Source organism: Podarcis tiliguerta (genome assembly GCF_965153285.1).
Source record: "Podarcis tiliguerta genome assembly, chromosome: 5".
NCBI classification, from domain to species: domain Eukaryota; kingdom Metazoa; phylum Chordata; class Lepidosauria; order Squamata; family Lacertidae; genus Podarcis; species Podarcis tiliguerta.
Genome location: NC_139538.1, coordinates 3,939,243 through 3,959,875, shown reverse-complemented (window position 1 = coordinate 3,959,875; position 20,633 = coordinate 3,939,243). Strand labels below are relative to the sequence as shown.

Genomic DNA, 20,633 nt, shown 5'->3' with positions numbered 1-20,633 from the left:
AACGAAAAAGGTTTTGTACTCCTGGGAACAAGCAAAATGATTCTTCAGTTTAAGTGAGATTGTTCCATAGTCATGTGAAAAATCTGCTCCAGTTCCAGTACTCCAGCTACACACTTCCTGTATTCTGGAATTTCATATCCATCTTCACAATAAATCTTGCAAAGGCTTGGGCTTTCCAGGCCACGCCATCATATGTTCCTGGATATGTATTAGAAAAAAACATCTGGGCAGTAATCATAGTGACACTATAATTTTGTTAACTAGATCCTGAAAATGTGATTTCCCTTTCCTGGAAGATCATCAGTGTTTAATCCTGATGTAAATACTCGCTGTTTAGCGGGGACTTCCAAAGAGCCAAGGAAAAAGGCTTCATCCACTGAGGTGGTTGATATAATGTCAGCTTGACAGAAATTTCCACTCTTGGTAGCAAGCAGGAGTCCATTCTGAAGCTGTTGCTCACTAGCCATCTCACAGACATAACTCGGAAACACATAGAATCATAGAGTTGGAAGAGACCACAAGGGCCATCGAGTCCAACCCCCTGCCAAGCAGGAAACACCATCAGAGCACTCCTGACATATGGTTGTCAAGCCTCTGCTTAAAGACCTCCAAAGAAGGAGACTCCACCACACTCCTGGGCAGCAAATTCCACTGTCAAACAGCTCTTACTGTCAGGAAGTTCTTCCTAATGTCTAGGTGGAATCTTCTTTCTTGTAGTTTGGATCCATTGCTTCGTGTCCGCTTCTCTGGAGCAGCAGAAAACAACCTTTCTCCCTCCTCTAGGTGACATCCTTTTATATATTTGAACATGGCTATCATATCACCCCTTAACCTCCTCTTCTCCAGGCTAAACATGCCCAGCTCCCTTAGCCGTTCCTCATAAGGCATCGTTTCCAGGAAACACCATCTCTGCCAAACCATATAAAACAACTTTCCCGTGATTCCTAAGGTTCGGTGTCATATTCCATAAAGACTGTTCTAGGTGCCACAGAACTTTTTGCTGCGTTTGCTGCTATGGGCGAAGGAATGTATTATGGGAGGTGCTATCATAGACAAGATTCAATGTCAACAGATGCCCAAGAAGATTCCAGGTTATCATCTATACAGAACTGGAGAAGCAACCAGAATGTTACTTAACTACTTGTTTTTATGTTCCAGAAGTAAAGGAAAAGGGACCCCTGACCATTAGGTTCAGTCGCGGACGACTCTGGGGTTGCGGTGCTCATCTCGCTTTACTGGTCGAGGGAGCCGGCGTACAGCTTCTGGGTCATGTGGCCAGCAGGACTAAGCCGCTTCTGGCGAACCAGAGCAGAACACGGAAACGCCCTTTACCTTCCCGCTGGAGTGGTACCTATTTATCTACTTGCACTTTGACGTGCTTTCGAACTGCTAGGTTGGCAGGAGCAGGGACTGAGCAACGGAAGCTCATCCCGTCGGGGATTCGAACCGCCGACCTTCTGATTGGCAAGACCTAGGCTCTGTGGTTTAACCCACAGCGCCAACTGTGTCCCTGTTCCAGAAGTAATGATGTGTAATTCTCTCTTTTAATGTTTGCTTCGTTTTAGCCTTGGATATCCAAGACTCTTGCCGCCTTCAGTCTGGAGGTAACCTGGAAGCTTACACAGAATGTCCAATTCGTAACCAATATGTTGCTCAGGCCCAAAGAGAGGCAGCAGCTTCCTAGCACCAAGTGGAACCCAACTAAATAACCCCTTGGGCCACCTGATCCCTGCCAAGTTGACAGCTGTAATAGCACATCATGGCCATCTTTTGTGGTTGCAGCAGAGAGCCAGCCAGCCACTCCCTCATCTGGCCAGCTGTCAAGAGAGGTGGAGAGGGTGGGGGTTTGGGGTTTTGGGGGGGGGGGGGTAGCTACACACAAAAAGACTGGCCTTGTTCCTCAACAATTTAGAAGTCATAAAAATATGAGAACGCTAAAATGTGTTCATTCATGAAAAACAAATATACACAAACCTATTGAATCTGGAAACTAATATTGTTAAGATTAATGTTTTCCCTAATGTAGACTATAGCTTGCTTAGGAAAGTAAGAGTACCTTGTAAGCCTTATTTGTGCCCATGCCCAGAAAGAATGCAGCATTTTATGAACCTCCCTTGACACTGGGAATTAAGTAGGCAGCCTGTCCCCTGCTGTTCTTCCATATTTGTGCATTTAATTCTTGAAAGCAGGCATTTTACTGATTTATTTATTTATCTATTTCAGTTGCTATGATTGCCTTCCAGCAAATAAGAATTAGGTATCGTAATCTCAAAACAACTGATTTAATTCTGTTACGCTGTATTTTACCTGGCTGGTAGTTACACCACTAATCTGTGTGTCTAAAAGGACTAAGGGCCCACTTCTGAAACCGAGTTACAAAGGAAACAAATATGTGCTTGCATGTTTTTTCACCATATTCTTCTGTATGTGGCCCCAAAAGGCTGCTGAAAGTCAGAGTCAGCAGCTGTGGTCTAGGATGACAGAATATTCTTATCTGGTGCAAAGCAGCTTCTGACATTACGGTACTTTGGATCCAAAATGACTGAATGTGGAGTTCTATTTGTACCATTTCCTGGCTGTCCTTTCCCTCCAAAAGTCAACCCTGAAGGTCAGGGGATACCCTCCCAAATTGGGAGTGATACAGCACAACTATATGGGAATATTGGGTTGTACCCCCCCCCCCCCAGGCAGAAATTCCTTCTGCTCACCAAGGGCACTATTTAAACCCAAGGCAATGACACTTTAGGGGACGCGGGTGGCGCTGTGGGTAAAAGCCTCAGCGCCTAGGGCTTGCCGATCGAAAGGTCGGCGGTTCGAATCCCCGCGGCGGGGTGCGCTCCCGTTGTTCGGTCCCAGCGCCTGCCAACCTAGCAGTTCGAAAGCACTCCCGGGTGCAAGTAGATAAATAGGGACCGCTTACTAGCGGGAAGGTAAACGGCGTTTCCGTGTGCGGCTCTGGCTTGCCAGAGCAGCTTCGTCACGCTGGCCATGTGACCCAGAAGTGTCTCCGGACAGCGCTGGCCCCCGGCCTATTGAGTGAGATGGGCGCACAACCCTAGAGTCTGCCAAGACTGGCCCGTACGGGCAGGGGTACCTTTACCTTTACCTAATGACACTTTAAATACAATTTGCTTCAATAACAGTGCACTGTGCACTCACATCTTAATATCTACAGCTATGGATGCATTTTCTCATTTTTTTAATGAAGGCTGAGATTCTTCAATTACCAAACAGACGCCTACAGAATATACCAAAACGCTTTGGGGATGAAGGACATGCACCTTCCAATTTTTGCTTTGTATTCACATTGCAAATAATTTTTCTCTTCTGAATAATAATAAAAAAGCTCACTGAAATGTTTGCCAAACATTAGAAGAAGGAAGACCAAGCTGAGCTTCCTGAAGCAGAAACGCCAAACTGAAGACAGCAAATGAAAGAGACCTTTCGCTTTGAAACCTGACAACAAAGACTCCAGAAAGATAAAGACTCTTTCGGGCACAGTCTTTCCTTCCCCTGCAACTGACGTTTTAAAATTCAAAACACCAAGAAATCACAAGTCACTTAAATGGTGTTTTTCAAACAACTGAGATAAATATTGTATAAACTGCGCCAACGGGGTAGAAGAGAATTGCATAAACGTCGGCAGCCGAGCAAGATTTGTAGTCCACAGCTGTGAGCAGGAAAGGTGGCAGAAGGGAAAAGAAGCAGAGAGCCGCTAAAAAATAAACACGGGACTCAAGATGCTCCCCACACGCCACATTGGCTCTTCCACTCTGACTCTCTCAGTTCCCAGAACTTATGCAACTAGATGTATTCAGACTTAAAAAAACCTTATTTTCCTCTGCAACCAGGGATGAAGGGGGCTGCAAGCTCAATTCTCCATGTATCACTCACATCATCTAGGACTGGGGTGTCGTAACTTAGACTGGTCCACAGACATGACATGGCAGAAGTACTATTTTGGGGGGACAGGGGGCAGACAGGAGTGGAGGACTCCCTGGTCCTGGTAACTGTGCCCCTGAAGGGCAAGGTGCGCAGCCTGGGAGTCATTTTGGACTCACAGCTGTCCATGGAGGCACAGGTCAAATCTGTGTCCAGGGCAGCTGTCTACCAGCTCCATCTGGTACACAGGCTGAGACCCTCCCTGCCCACGGACTGTCTCGCCAGAGTGGTGCATGCTCTGGTTATCTCCCACTTGGACTACTGCAATGCGCTCTACGTGGGGCTACCTTTGAAGGTGAGCCGGAAACTACAACTAATCCAGAATGCGGCAGCTAGACTGGTAACTGGGAGTGGCCGCCGAGACCATATAACACCAGTCTGAAACACCTACATTGGCTCCCAGTACGTTTCTGAGCACAATTCAAAGTGTTGGTGCTGACCTTGAAAGCCCTAAATGGCCTTGGCCGCCCCCCCATCATGCAGCCCGGACACTGAGGTTACAGGGAACCCGGCAGAGGGCCTTCTCGGTAGTGGCACCCGCCCTGTGCAACGCCCTCCCATCAGATGTCAAGGAAATAAGCAACTATCTTACTTTTAGAAGACATCTGAAGGCAACCCTGTTTAGGGACGTTTTCAATGTTTTATGTTTTATCATGTTTTTAATATTCTGTTGGGAGCCGCCCAGAGTGGCAGGGGAAACCCAGCCAGATGGGTGGGGTATAAATGAATTGTTGTTGTTGTTGTTGTTGTTGTTGTTGTTGTTGTTGTTGTTGTTGTTTTGTTTGGTGGTGGTGGTGTACGGAACGCTTTAGTGTGTCTCCTTACAAAGATCTGTTGGGTCATTTTTGGACAAATCCTGAAAGGCTTCTCTGCCTGAAAGCAGTTTTTACCTGAAAGCAGAGGAAACTGAGCTGGAGGCAACTTACCAGCCAGATCCAACTCTGTGCTAAGAGCCTATATCATGAAGGATAAAGTGGAGTAAACAGCTTTAAAAACTACTGTAGCCAAAAGTCCAGTCTGCAACACCTTACTTTTCTAGTCTCCCATGCCTTCAAAGGATGCCTCCAATTTGAACTTATTTCATTTTAAGATGTCTCTTGCATGCACCAGTTTTCCCCCTAGACAAAATCGCAATGCCTGCCAAAGTACTGTTTAGACAACACAAGCTTATTTACCCTTTTCTAAAAAGAGTGCTAGAAAGAATTCCTACAATTCACATGGTCCTGTTACATTTCATCTTTTAACTCTTTTCCAGCTTCTTGTCCCACATTCAAAAGGGCTTATTAACCTGTATCCATAAAAATCAAGTTAACATCGGAGACAAAAGAGTTATCATCTTCTCATGCCTCGCTGGCCAGTTTTCAGAGGCATCTAACTTGCCATCAGAACAGATGTGGTCCATGGTCTGATTCTGCAGTGATGGCCTTTCTGAGTACAGGTGAGCAAGCCAGGATGGAGCAACACACCTGAGAGACAGCTCAGAACATTAATTAGCAAAGAATGTCCACGGTGCGCCAAAAGCATCTTGCTTCAACACTCATTATTACTATTCATTAAATCCATATTCCGCCCTTCATCGGAAGATGTCAGGGAGGTTCACAAGATAAAAATACAGGATAAAAGCATGAATAAATAGTTACAACAGAAACAAAACAATAATGCCCCCCTCCTACAAACACATTTAAAAGGCTGTGGAATATTAATCAGCCCAAGGTCTGGTTGAAGAGGAAAGTTTTCGCCTGGTGCCTAAAGATGTACAATGAAGGCGCCAGACGAACTTTCCTGGGGAGAGCACTGCACAAACCGGGAGCCACTGCAGAGAAGGCTTGTTCTTGTGTTGCCACCCTCCAGACCTCTCACGATGATCACAGAGTCTGGTCAGTTTATCTGGGCACCACAGTTCAAGAAGGACACTGACAAACTGGAACGTGTCCAGAGGAGGGCAACCAAAATAGTCAAAGGCCTGGAAACGATGCCTTATGAGGAACGGCTAAGGGAGCTGGGCATGTTTAGCCTGGAGAAGAGGAGGTTAAGGGGTGATAGGATAGCCATGTTCAAATATATAAAAGGATGTCATATAGAGGAGGGAGAAAGGTTGTTTTTTGCTGCCCCAGAGAGGAGGACACGGAGCGATGGAGCCAAACTACAAGAAAGAAGATTCCACCTAAACATTAGGAAGAACTTCCTGACAGTAAGAGCTGTTTGACAGTGGAATTTGCTGCCAAGGAGTGTGGTGGAGTCTCCTTCTTTGGAGGTCTTTAAGCAGAGGCTTGACAACCATATGTCAGGAGTACTCTGATGGTGTTTCCTGCTTGGCAGGGGGTTGGACTCGATGGCCCTTGTGGTCTCTTCCAACTCTATGATTCTATGATTCTATCTTGGGGGAGACAGTCCGTAAGGTATTGCAGTCCTGAGCCCAAATTTATCAGTTCCCCATTTTAGATAGAGTCATACCTTGGGTTGAAGTAGTTTCGGGATAAGTATTTTCGGGTTGCGCTCCGCGGCGACCCGGAAGTAACGGAGCGGTTTCGCCGCTCGCGCAGATGGTAAAAATGACATCACGCGCATGCACAGAAGCGGCGAATCACGACCCGCGGACACGGGTTGTGTTCGCTTCAGGCTGCAAACGGAGCTCCGGAACGGATCCCGTTCACATCCAGAGGTACCACTGTACAGGATATATGGATCACAGCCGAGTGGGAAAGCGCATGGGCTGCCAACAGAATGTCCTGGATTCAAGGTCTGTCATCTCCAGTTAAACAGGATCACAGAGCAGATGATGGGAAAGAGATGTCTGCTTGAGGACCACTGCCTGTCGCCATAAGGAACTCTGAGCTAGGTGGATAAATGCAACCTTATCCAAGGCAGCCCCCTTTGTTCCCAGCTAATACTACCTACCTTACAGGGCATCTTGAAGGGAACATTAAGATAATGAGCGATAAATGAGCAAAATGCCTGAAATATTTGGAAAGTGCTACATAAATGTCAAGCATTATCAACTTCTCCTGCAGCAAGTTTTAGAATGCAAAACAGCACAGATATGTTAGCAAGGACATCAGCATGAGAATAAAGTTAGCCCATGCTTATTCTTGAATTAAAAAGGTAGAACTCATTGCAACAGCAGATCTGGTGCAACTTCAATAGGCTGCTGGGGGAAACCTCCAACCCAAAACTCTTGCCCTTTAAAAAAAACAAAAACAGATTAAAACCAGTACTGGCACCAAGTCCTTGAGATCAGTTTTCTAAGAATTGCTATGTTTACAGAGTTCTGTGGACAATCCAACTTTTCTGACCAACACCCACAGTGAAATTGCAACAGTTTATTTTAAAGGAAATGTGTTGAGGAATTCACACAACAAAGCTTAGGAAAGTCAACAAATAGATGGAACGCAACAGTCAGAGGAGAAGGCATTGGCACAATCCTCTTGTGGGTTTCATTAAAACTTTTATTTACTCCCACGTTACTTGCCATGCAATCTCCTCTGAATTGAGAGCTCAGAATCTGAACAGGAGACCTGCAGGGCAGACAGACACACGTTCTCAAGCAGTTTAGCCGTCAACAGAATGCAGGAGAGTTTGTTTGCAGAGATTTGCCAGCAGCCCCCCCCCCCCCACTTACCCACCCAAAGGAAGATATCAAGATTTCATCACTTGATGAGAACATGTGTGTGCAAATGCTGGCTTTGAAACCAGTATATTGATTGCCTATGGGGAGAGAGAAATGTAAGCTCCCGGCTTATCACCACAGCTTTGAATCATTTCCAGGGAAGATTTTCTCCACATGGAAGCACTGAACAAAGGCCAGCACTTAAGATGGAGCATACTTCAGCTGCCTGTGAGAAACGGGATGCCTCATCAGAGAGAAAAGTCTCGGCCTGTGAAAGCATTTCCAGAGCAAGGGCCCAGATGTGAAAAATACGTAGCAATAGTCACCTTGTCTCTGAGCAATGGCAGAGTGCATTGCACTTGCCAGGAAGTAGCAACAGCCCAGCTCCTTATGACTGGTATAAGGCAGCAATGGTGGGGCATAGAGAGACTGATAGCCCTACATACAATGCTGCATGTATTATTATTATTATTATTATTATTATTATTATTATTATTATTAATATTTTATTATTTTAATTATCAATAATAATCAAATATTTGTATCACCCTTCACCCAAGGATCACAGGGTGCTTTACAGCATAAAAATACCAAAGTACATAGCATAACAACAAACAAAATAGCAACAGCCCACCCACCCACAGCTTAAAAGGCTATAAATTGTTTAATAAGCCAAAGGCCTGGGAGAAGAGGAATGTTTTCACCTGGTGCCTAAAGTTATGTAATGGCTTGCATAGATACAATGAAATAAACAAACATCCAACTTTCAGAAGACTTTTAGTACTCTCCCCATTTTTCTTCCCAGTTTACGTATTTTATTTTGGTTTTGCTGTTATTTATTGCATTTATTAGCAACCTTTCATCAACGAAGATCCCAGGGCGGCATCATGTAGTAATTGAAAGGACACCATGGTCATATAGTACAAAACACAATCCATTAAAATAACTAAATTAGGATCACATTGAAACTTTGCTATAAATTGCTATTATTTAGGAGGTTGTGCACACGCAAATGCAGCAGGGACAAGGTACTGACAAAGTGTCCCTGCTTTGCCCCTCACTTTTCTACCTCCATACAGATCTCTCAGCCTGAGCTTCAAATCTGCAATATAGGGGCAATACCACCAGCCCGCATCACAAGGGTGTTGAAGATTGAGTTAAAATTAGGAATGCTTGAGGAGTTCAGTCTTTGCAAATGCCAATAAAAAAATGGCCTGATCGCAGATTGGAAATAGCTATTGCCTGATTTTGCATTTTCCTGAATTTTGCAACAAAAGCTCTTGGCAATTAAATACATTATGCTGGGGTTGCTGTTGTTGTTAAATGTATCCAGTATATACTCAGATAAAAGTAGGAATGGAACGGAAGTATGTAAAAATGATACAGATCAGAGTAACACAGACTGGGTCGTTTCTAGCTAATTCAGACGACACACTCTGGATAGAGGTGTTTCTCAGCACCACTGCAAGATTTAGTGGATGAATGGCACTTATCAGCTCCAGCACTCATGCCATGCGCAGAGAAGGCACAACCGAATGGATAAACTCAGAAAAAAAGATAACGGTACCATTTGGCAGGATGCTCTCAATTCCAGATTATGTTTTATACTTGGCTGGGGGGAAGCTGCAGTAAGATCAGAGAGCTAAAACTCTTTTATTAGAACCAGTTTGGAGCAGGGGAGGGAAATCACTGAAAAGTATGGAAGGAGTGTGTGGAATTTGCCTTCTGTATAAGCACACACACACAGAGAGGTCAACTGAAGAGTACCAGTTCCCTTCCGGCAAAGGCTGTTCCACACTTGGCTTGTTGGGGAGGGCAGACTGTGCCACACATTTAGCACAACGGCTCCACAGAGACACCTGCTGCCCACGCAGGGGAAGGGGAGGAGTGGCACGCAAAATTATACGTGGCACTTTCTGGAAAAGGGGTGGGCGAGACACATTTATGGCTTCAGGATGGCACACAGCTACAAATGACGGCCCCGTCTCTCAGAACCGACCAGATGACAGATTTCTTTAGGACTGCACTTATCTTGGCCCTCCTCTTCCTGTCCAAAGGAAATCCAGAAGGGGTTATCAATATAACATATGAAGGAAAAAATGAAGCCATACTGTTAAACCTCAATACAGTGGTACGCCGCAAGACGAATGCCTTGGAAGACGAAAAACTCGCTAGACGAAAGGGTTTTTTGTTTTCTGAGGTGCTTCGCAAGACGGATTTTCCTAAGGGCTTGCTTCGCTAGACGAAACGGCCCTGCCTCTCCTGTCATGGCGACGGTCACTGCACGCACGCACACTCGCTTCCCCGCTCCTCCGGCTCCCTCCTACCTTCCAGCTGACGGCCGACCTTCCGGCTGCCTCGCGCTGCTGCCCACCCCCCTCGCGCGCTCCCCTCAGGAGCCGTTGCCGCCAGCAGCCAGCGTTGCAGCCAGAGTAGCGCTCCTGAGCCCCGCCGCCCTCCAGCAGCCGCGTCGCGCGGTGGCCACAAAGTGCGGGTGAGTCCGAGGTACCGGCTGCGGCAGCTGTCCTGCTTCTCCCCGCCCCTCCCCGCCGTTGTTAGTGTTTAAATGCAGTGGTGCTTCGCAAGACGGAAAAACTCGCAGAACGAATTAATTTTGTCTTGCGAGGCACCACTGTATTTCAAAAGAAGAACAGGGATCTGGTGGGCTTCTTCAGAGAGATCGTTCCTCAACTGGGGTGCTACTACCAAGGCAACCCTACTGCAGACACCAAAAAACTTTAGATCTTAGGTAAGTGGAATGGGGAGCTGGGCTTCTCCCATTAAAGCGGGGTTTGGTGGAGTACAAGTTGCAGAAAAACTGTAAGGAATGTGAGCTCCCCTTTTCAGCAGGAACTGGGACCGAGTCTCCAAAGCTGTGTGAGCTGCAAGCCCATGAAGGAATAAGGTGAAAACATCAGCCTTTAGGGTTGTCAGGTAGTATAAAGTCTAGGGGGCAGCTGCTTGCAGCCTCTGCTTGCTGAACTTACTTTTAAACCTTCTGCACAGGTTCTGGATTCAATGCAAACGGAAGACAGAATTGGCTGTCGGTGTTCGCAGTGCAGATGAACATTACCCAGGACCCTGTCTAAGCAGCTGTTCTCAAACTTTTTTCTCTGGGCCACACTCTCAGAATAAAAATTTGCTCATGCCACACCAGGTTTTTTTTAATTGATTTATAACTTAGAGCTCAACTATTTCATAATATGATCAAGAGACACCCAGAAAATATAAAACATAAGAACAGGAAGCATTACCAAAATATAATATTGATTGTCCTTGAATCTTCCTGCTGTACTTGCCATCATCTCCTGCTACGTCAGTGTGACATGCCGTACTCTTTGAGAACCACTGGCCTAACTTGAAAGAGCTGTGGATTGGACTCTGAAAATTCCTACTGTCCAGTTTTACCATTAGTTTGTACTAATCTACCATTAGTACAAAAGAAGGGCGGGGGAGTTAAAATTTGTGAACTAATGAAAGCATTAAAACCGAATTCCATCTTCTGAACCCAAGAATCAATCAATTTATGCTAGGCCAGTATTTTCTACTCCGACTGGGAGCTGCTTCCCAGAGTTTCAGGCAGAGGGCCTTTCCTGTCATTTGAGACATGGCCCTTTTTTCAATCCCAGGGGCTGAACCTCAGGTCTTTATTTTATTTATTAAAGTATTTATATGCTACCATCTCATGAAATATTAGGGTAGTGCACAGCAATGCGTATATAATAAAACCTAAGATCTTCCGCATGCAAATATATGTACTCTGCAACTAAACTAAGTTTCCTTCTTGATCCTACAAAGAATTGTTTAAACACTGTTAGCCATAAATTGAAATTAAATAAAATGTACATTGCAGTTTAATTCAAGAATATTTGGAAACACTTCTTTCTCTTAAAACACTGAGTCATTGTACAAGAGTTACTTAGCAAGCCGACATCCACATCCTCAAGAATGACTGCAATTTATTTTTCTTAAACGTTAACTAACATTCCTGGCTTGAATATTATCCATCCTTGATCTGATACTTCCCAGACACTTCATTGATATTATGTCCTCTTAACAGGACTTCACACACTTAATTCCACTTTTGGCAACTCCGAGTGGAAAGTTTCAACAAGAGTTATACTGAAAGTGCAGAGACAAGTCTCATATGCCTCTCAGAAAAGCACCTCCACCCAACCCTCTCCAGCGCCACTAAACAAAGGATGAACTTAATATATTCATTCGTCTCTTCCGAGAGCTTCACACTTATCCATATGCCTTCTTTATTGGTCTGGAGGCTATCTGCTCCGGAAGCCCCAAGATATTTAATAAATTTCATTTGTTTATTCATTTAAAAGATTTCTAAAGCTCATCTCTCACAACACACTGCCCTCACAAGGTGACCTACAAGGCTCAAGCATGGGAAAATACTACTACAAAACACACACGGGCAGTTGCACAATTGAGACAAACGCAGACTTGAATCAATTTGCCGTCAGAATTTTTGTTTCATAAAACCCAGCAGGGATGAGGCCATACATGTCTCCCTGGGAAGCGGATTCCAAAGGTGTGGGACGACCACGGAGGACCTGCCAGCCTAAAAGCGTTGAGTGGCAAGGGCACTTATCTCAATGCTCATACAGGATCAGGCCAGTGTAGGTGGTCCCAACCCATTTAGGAATTTAAAGACCCAAGTTGGCACCTTGAATTGGGCTCAGAAATGAACATGCGGCCAAATGAAAGTGACACAGTGTACATGAAATGACCTGAACACCAGCTCTCGCAAGCAACTGTGTTCTGTACCAGTTGCTGTTCCTGAACAGCCTTTAAGGGTGACCCCATGGAGAGCACACTGAAGTAATCAAACCTGGACATAACCACGTCATGCACCACTGTGCCAGACTCTTCCTTCTCTAGTTAGGGTCCCAGCTGTCAAACTGGCCCTCCTAGTAATTGTTAGGATATTTCCGTTCCACCTTAAAAGGGAGCAGGCTTTGAGTCACAGAGTCTGCGTATTTCCTGTTTTCACAGGATGTTTATGTTGTGTCTTTGCTTTCGTTTCTCTCTCTCTGCCGGAACTCTGAAGCAGGCAGTCATGTTTTTCTTTGTTCTGACCAACACAGAAATAGATTTGTAATTAATGCTCTCCTGACTGCAACTTTCGCTGTGCATTATCTGCTGATAGAGCGTGCATCGGTTCTGGAATGTGGCAAGCTATTTCTAGAGCTCGTGTCGCTAATTGCTGATACTGCGTGTCTACGGGAGATCGATGGACGTCCGGAGACGACGTGGAGTCGAGATGGACTTTGTCTCCCTGGCGGTATCCCAACAGTAATGTCATCTGTGCCTCCACAGGCAGCAAAGAACCCAGGAGTACTCCCAGACTGCGAATCAGGCCTTTCAGGGGAAGAGGGATCCCATCCAGACAGATCTAAACCTCCTTCCAGATTAGCAGGCCTTCCAAATGGAGTACAGTACTTCTGTTTTATCCAGATTAAGTTTCAGCTTGTTAGCCCTCAACTAGCAACTACCTTGATTTTTATTGAGGAGCAGCACTTTCTGCCACACGCATCCAGCAAACAAAGCCACCATCCACACCCTACGTTCTATGGCAGCTTCAAGGCCTCAGCCCATTAAGGAGATTCCCAGGTTGCTTCTTTATCTCTCATTCTAACACAGCATTAAGCATTCCACAAATTGCTATTCTGCAAGCGCTCAGCTGAGACCAAGTTAGTGCGCAGAAAGTGGAGTATAAGGGAATTCCTATAACTTCAGATAAATCTTACTGCAGGCCGCAGAACGGATGGAAACAGAAACTGTACCTGAACAAAATGAAACCCAGTGATTCAACAGCTGCACGTCTCACATCATCATTGACATCACTCACCTAATAAAAAAGGAAAAAAACAGCAAAAAGTCAGGGCAAAATACCTAAAGTGTACAGAAATATCTAGAAGGTACTAATGCATTTTTTTTTCAGAGATGTGCAGATGGATTTAAAATGGACCACAGCCATCAAATGACTGGTATCATTAGACCATGACACTCTTCTGCCGGAATAGGTAAAAGATAAAAAGGTAAAGGACCCCTGGACAGTTACGTCCAGTCAAAGGCGACTATGGGGTTGCAGCGCTCATCTCGCTTTCAGGACGAAGGAAACGGTATTTGTCTATGCAGCTTTCTGGGTCACGTAGCCAGCATGACTAAGCTGCTTCTGGCGCAACGGAACACCATGACGGAAGCCAGAGCGTATGGAAACGCCGTTTACCTTCCCGCCGGAGTGGTACCTATTTATCTACTTGCACTGGCATGCTTTCGAACTGCTAGGTTGGCAGGAGCTGGGACAGAGCAATGGGAGCTCACCCTGTCACGAGGATTCGAACCGCTGACCTTCTGATCGGCAAGCCCAAGAGGCTCAGTTATTCTCAAAGTAGACCCATTCAAAGTACAGTCTGCTCCAGAGCCAGCTATACTTACAGCAACATGCAACAGACGTCTGATTGCCTTGTTGTTTCCTGAGCCACAGTAAGCCATTGCAACAGTATACATCCCTGAACGGCGGAGGATCGGATCCTGGAAGAGGTAGAGCACTTTAACATTTAAACTCTTACATACCGGGGGGTGGGGGGGGGTGGAATCAAAGGAGAAAGACTCTGAATTCCTGAGCTAGATGAACCACTGAAGTGACAGCTTCCTATGAGCTCACTTTCCAACTCTATTTTTAAAAAGTTGTGGTGTGATCCATTACTGAGTTGGAAAGTGGCTTCTTTTAAAAATACCAGCACTGATTTTCCATTAAAACTGCTACCTAGGACTTACAGGAAAAACCTAAAATCCAGTTGAAATATGATGCATGACCAGCAAATCTTAAATTTATCAAAAGCTGACCAAACTACTACTAGAAAACCAATCAGCTGAAGACTCCAGTCAGTATTCAGATTCTTGAGCAAACCAGCCTCCCCAGTCATTGAAGTCTTTTTATTTGCTTTTGGGTTCTGAGCATCTAGAACACACGTACGCTAAATAAATACTCAAGAACAATAGTATGAAAAGCTTATGGCTTTTATGCCAATCAAAGCCAAAAACTGTATATTGTCTGTACTGCTCTGTGCGATGCTGCTTTAGATCACAGGCAGGCAGAAGACAGATGTCTGAGTAATTTAAAGTAGATCAGCAAGGATTTCTGACTCAGGTTTCTAGTAAAATCAAAGTAGACTTCACAAATCTCACGTTTGCCCACCCCAGCTTAGAAGGCTGAAGAACACTACGTGCTTTACGTCTCAATCAACAGCCAAAAGATCTTCCAAAATTAATCCGTTCCATATTAGGGGCTTTTTTCGTTAATTGTTCATAGAGTGGGCTAGAAAGCTTGCTGGTGGCTAATTAAGTCAGTAGATAATTTTTGGCAAGACACTATACTTCAACCTAAATCAAGCATCCTATAATAACATGGGGCTTTGAAGAACCTCTGCTATTAAAAAAATGGCATTTACTCTAGTTCATTATGTATTAATTTTTACCCGATTCCAGTCTTGGGAGGCAGGTTGTGGGTTAGAAGGTGGACTATTTTACACAGACACCCTAAAGTGCTAAAAGGCAAGTATTATTAAGATACCCTGAAGAAAAAGGCTGAAGCGGAATGGGTAGTTTTGCAGGAAGAGCTACACTCACCTTATCTCTGCAGAGGCTCTCTATGAGGGCATCTGCCTCCTCCATTCTGCCATACATCACCAAGGCAATGCCAACTGCCAGGCCCCGCAAGATCTTCTCATGCTGGGTTTCTTGGGCATATCCCACCATGTCCTCAATCGCCTGCGCATTTTTAGACCCAAGCATCACCAGCCCAAGAGCCAGCCCAGCTGCTTCACCTTTAAGGGGGAAAAGGAAGAAACTAAAGACAGGAGCACAACAGGACTTCACCACTGCTTCCGCCTGCCGTCCTGAATAGAGTACACAGGATGATGGGTTGGCCTGCGGTGGGAGGAGGAGGTTTAAGACACACACTGGTGTCCACGGCAGTTGCTTACCTGTCACAGCATCATCTTGGTACAAGTTAGTTTTGAGAAGGTCATAGACATCCTGGCGGGCAGTCCCCATGGCAGCCAAACCAAGTCCCAGGCTGCCCCCATGTCGGACAATCTGCAATAAAAGTAAGAGAGATGTTTCCTTTCTCTCCGTGACTCTACTTAAAACTTCTCAGGAGGGCTAGAAAGATCAGAACACAGTCCTCACCCTGGAAGTGAGACAGATAACCCATGAACTCATTCCACATTCAACTCTTGGTCGTCATTTTTCTAGTCATTCTGCATTGCAGGGGGTTTGACTCTGTGACCTGTGGGTCCCTTCCAACTCTACAATTCTATGCAAAATTACATTTCCATTGCAGTGGATGCTCAGGTTGTGAACATGATCTGTGCGGGATGCACGTTCGCAACCCACAGTGTTCGCAACCCGCATCTGCGCGTGTTGCAATTCGGCGCTTCTGCGCATGTGCGACCACCAAAACCCAGAAGTAACCCGTTCCAGTACTTCCAGATTTCGGTGGTCTGCAACCCAAAAAAACCGCAGCCTGAAGCGTCTGTAACCCGAGGTATGACTGTATCTTCCTTCCTTCACTGCGATGTAATTTTCAGCATTTGAAAAAGAAACACATTATTGATTCTTCATGAGAGCCAACCACATTTTGCTTGCACCTTTTTTATTTATGGCCTTTATATCCTACACTTCAATAATACTTCTGGGGCAGCTAACGTAATCATAGAATCATAGAGTTGGAAGAGACCACAAGGGCCATCGAGTCCAACCCCCTGCCAAGCAGGAAACACCATTAGAGAACTCCTGACATAATAGAATCATAGAATCATAGAGTTGGAAGAGACTAGCTAAGTGTTGAGAAGTCCAGCGACCCACATGCTATCCCTAAGGCACTCAATCACCTATGCAGGTGATTCACAGGAGACAATACTTACATCATTGCTGGCATTCTTCAGCTGGTTCAGCAAATAGTCTATGATGTCACCACCATGATTGGCATGGATGAGTCCCAGGGCATAAAGCCCACCACCTTCCTGATAGGCAGACCCTGGGGACGTGTCTTTCGGCAGATACGTTGCCATTAACTGAAGAGCTTCCTTCTCATGACCCTGTAAATTCACAAGGAATAAAGAGAGAACGATGAAGAGCTTTGATGTGTCAGCCCAAGGGGGGGGGGGTCCATATTCTGCAGCCATTTTCTCCCAATGGGAACTAAGCTAAACTAATTTAGTATGGATTTGATATTATGAACTTAGCAGGCACATGCATCTTGCATGCACCCTGTGATGGACAAGCAGTTTGCATCCCTTTTTGAATGCACATTGAAGTGAAGGCACAAGACTGGGGGTTGATCATCAGGTGAGCTGCATGCAAGCTGCTGGCTAGCCCTGTGGAGCCTCCTTTTATTGAGACAAATATGCAAACCAGGCAGATACATCTTGGCCTGTGACCTTTACACATCTTCGGTCTCGAGATCGTGGGGTGGTACAAAGTTATTTTGGCACCTGTTTCCACCGCGTCATTTTCCCCTTGCACAGTGTATGACGAAGGAGACAAAAGGTCTCAGGGACAAAGGTTACAGACAGGACACCGCAGACTGCTGAGACCGCAAAAGGTCAGACAGAGGGAACGATGTTCAGGCAGCCGTGGCTTGTCGGGGGGGGGGGATGCTACACACCCCAGGGTCACGCGTGCAGGCAGACTGTGACTGCCTGCTGGTGGGGAGTGTGCTCCCTCCGGACCCCACTAACCACTCCGCGATATCCCTACACACATGTAGTACACACGTACACACACACACACACACACACACACACACTGTAAGGAACATGCACTGAGTCTATTTTGTGTCCACAGTAAAATATAGGCCAGTAAGAGAAGACTGCACTTTAGCTCAATGAAAGTGAAATTTAAAATTCTCATGTCTAAGAGTTTAATGTTACTGATAGTTGTGTAAAATAAACCGGCAACAGGAGGACACATGCCAGCTCTGTCTAAAAGCTGGGTCACAACCTGCAATGTAAACAGGAGGGCCTCAATATATCCTGAAGATGACAAGCCCACCAACACCTCAGATGTTATCAAAAACACTGTGATACATTTTAGTATTACCTTATGTATGACACCGAGGCTGGCTGTAGCAGTAAACTTTGCCCAGTTGGTAGCCCTGGCAAGCCACTCCAAATTATCTCTGCAGAGAGAAATATTGGGAATTGGTCTTAGTCTCAGAAGTGTTCAAACTTTTACATCACAGGAATAGAGTGTTTAGAAGTTGACTGCTTGTTTTACTTTGTCTGCTCTGGTCTCGTTCGACTCAAAGCTAGCAATATCTGCAGCCAGAAATCTTTGTACAGTATTCCAAGACCAAAACTTTCATCATTAACGAAACAAAATTGCTGGACACGAAGTAAATTGCACAGTTCAGAATATTATTCCAAGGTGCTCATTTTCAACCATTTGGTCAATCTGCAGGAGACAGGAGAACTGTATTTCTTTCTATTGTTTTCCTGCCCTCAACAAAGCATCAGAGTTACACTGCAAACATGTGAGGTTGGCACAGCTCTAAGAGGGAGCTCTGGCTAGGGCAAAGGATCCTTCCTAGCTCAACAAGGATCCATCTCTGACTCTCCAGTGGCTAAATCAATGCACACTGGAAGAGATCATTATATGAGAGAATGACAATAATCAGAACACCATACCAAAGTTCTCAGCCCTAAATATTAGGGCCCTTTGATGGCGTTATTTGAACATTCTCAAACCTAGAAAATCTGAATGAATAAATAAATAAATCCCAGACTTTCAGAAATGGCACCTTATCTTGCATTTGTGAAACTGCACACAAACGTCCCTGAACAAAACCTAAATAGTGGGACAATAGAAGTAGTTACAAAATTCTTGCTGATGGCTCAGGGCACCAATATATGAAGAGTTTGAAGAAGAAGAGTTTGGGTTTGATATCCCGCCTTTCACTCCCCTTCAGGAGTCTCAAAGCGGCTAGCATTCTCCTTTCCCTTCCTCCCCCACAACAAACAATCTGTGAGGTGAGTGGGGCTGAGAGACTTCAGAGAAGTGTGACTGGCCCAAGGTCACCCAGCAGCTGCATGTGGAGGAGCGGAGACGCGAACCCGGTTCCCCAGATTACAAGACTACCGCTCTTAACCACTACACCACACTGGCTCACCCAAGTATGAACCCAAGAAATGGCCTTAGATCAAGTCAGACCACTCTTCCAAGCCGCTGGAAAAGCCTGATCGACAGGCCTGTAAAAAACCGTCTGCCCAGGCCTTCCAGCCAAGATCCTCCCACATGCAAAAGCACACTCTCAACAGTATCATATGCCATTTGTAGAAAAGGATAGAGAAAGACTGCTCTCCTGCAACCATAGCAGATTAATCTATGCCCCCAAGAGGTGATATGGTGCTCCGCTAAAGGCTTTTACCTAAGGAACTGGTCACTGGTTGTTCCACAATGCATAAAGGAGTTTGCTATGACTGTTGCTGTGTGACAGACAGAGTTCCGCACGGCGTCCTGGAGAGGCAAAATAGAAAGGTCACACCAAGCAAAGAGGAACATGAGCATACTGTATAGAGAAACCTCATGCGTAGCCGTGTGCTCAGGTCCTAACATGGTAACTTTCCTTTTGCCTTTTCTGTTTCTGACTGCTCAGATCACAAAATCCATGTTGTAAAGCAAATATGATCTGTATTTCTTACAGTATGCTGCCAGAAATTTGTTGACTTGTCTGAAAACTTCTAAACTAAGCTTTTTTTAAAAAAAAAAAAATACAACACAAATATCACGAGGAAAGGCTGAAGGATATACATGCAGAGACAGATTAAAGGATAATAAGCGCAGTCTGAAGGGTATAAAACAGTGACCCCTCTACTGATGGACAATAGGCCACTGCCTAAAACTTCAGGGAGGTTGATTCAAGGCTGAAAATAATCTGCTAATGTCCACTGTTAAAAAATGCTGAACTTGGTTCCCTTGTTAACTGTCACATACCAGCCCAGCAGGAATAGTATAAACGGAGAGAATTCATGTAAGAACGTAAAGCTGATATCCAACCAAGTACTGTATTTACGTCCGCAGAAGGACTTCGGGCTGCTCAGTGGAACTAGACATTCTGCTCCACTTGCCCCCCACCCAAAAAATTAAAAATCTGTTATGGGTTTCCTCCAACCTTTTAGAGCAGAGTTGGGGAGGGTCTAAGAGGAGTGCGTAGGGACAGGGTAGGAAACAGAGACCCTTGCACTAAGGGAGCGACTTCACTGGAGTCCTCAGTTCCCCCACTAGAACCCCCCTTTGCTCTTGGATCAAGAACCCTCCTTGCTGCTATTGCATTTTAGCATCTTTGCTGGGACAGCTCTTTTGGGGTAGAACTTTTTAAAGAAATCTCCTTTTGCATATTACAATTTCCTCTTTTGTGTTTTTCTCTATGTACTATGCTCTCATACCACATTTTGCTAATATGCAAATATTCTTTGAATTTTTTTAAATTATTATTAAAAACTAATTTATTTCAAAAATTATTTATATCCCGCCCTCCCCAGCTGAAGCCAGGCTCAGAGCGGCTAACAACAGTAAAAGTAACACAGTTTACATAAAATCACAATCAATTAATTGAAATACATTCTAAAATCAGTTTATTCAAAAATCTGAATCAAATTAATGGCAACCACTGGGCTACAGTTCTATGAGGATTACAGAAGGAGAGAGGGGGTCAGGCTGTGCCTTGGCCAAAGGCCTGGTGGAACAGCTCTGTCTTGCAGGCCCTGCGGAAAGATGTCAAGTCCCGCAGGCTCTAGTCTCTTGGGACAGAGTGTTCCACCAGATTGGGGCCACAGCTGAAAAAGCCCTGGCTCTGGTTGAGACCAGCCTATCCTCCCTGTGCCCCAGGACCTCCAAGATGTTTTTATTTGAAGACCGTAAGGTCCTCCGTGGGCCATACCAGGAGAGGCGGCAAAAGGCCTTTTGCTCAAGTCTTTATTAATTTAAATATTCTCAGTATCATTCTGCTCAGAACCCACAGTGCAGAACACAGAGGCACAATTCCTTCACAGGTTGTATT

The 20,633-nt window shown here is 45.1% G+C and overlaps 2 protein-coding genes across 2 annotated transcripts in view; one reads left to right on the top strand and one right to left on the bottom strand.

Moving 5' to 3' along the window:
• HTR2B (5-hydroxytryptamine receptor 2B) overlaps positions 1 to 20,633 on the top strand; it is a 178,364-nt gene that overhangs the window by 21,838 nt on the left and 135,893 nt on the right. The gene's annotated exons all lie outside the window — the stretch shown is intronic.
• The window catches only part of PSMD1 (proteasome 26S subunit, non-ATPase 1), a 94,197-nt gene that overhangs the window by 60,627 nt on the left and 12,937 nt on the right, over positions 1 to 20,633 (bottom strand). Inside the window, exons 10-16 of the mRNA XM_083442016.1 lie at positions 19,002 to 19,090; positions 17,675 to 17,753; positions 16,498 to 16,671; positions 15,556 to 15,667; positions 15,200 to 15,396; positions 14,006 to 14,101; positions 13,351 to 13,415 (exon numbers count right to left, since the gene is read on the bottom strand). Of these exons, the coding sequence (XP_083298142.1) occupies positions 13,351 to 13,415; positions 14,006 to 14,101; positions 15,200 to 15,396; positions 15,556 to 15,667; positions 16,498 to 16,671; positions 17,675 to 17,753; positions 19,002 to 19,090 (812 nt within the window). The remainder of the gene's footprint in view (positions 1 to 13,350; positions 13,416 to 14,005; positions 14,102 to 15,199; positions 15,397 to 15,555; positions 15,668 to 16,497; positions 16,672 to 17,674; positions 17,754 to 19,001; positions 19,091 to 20,633) is intronic.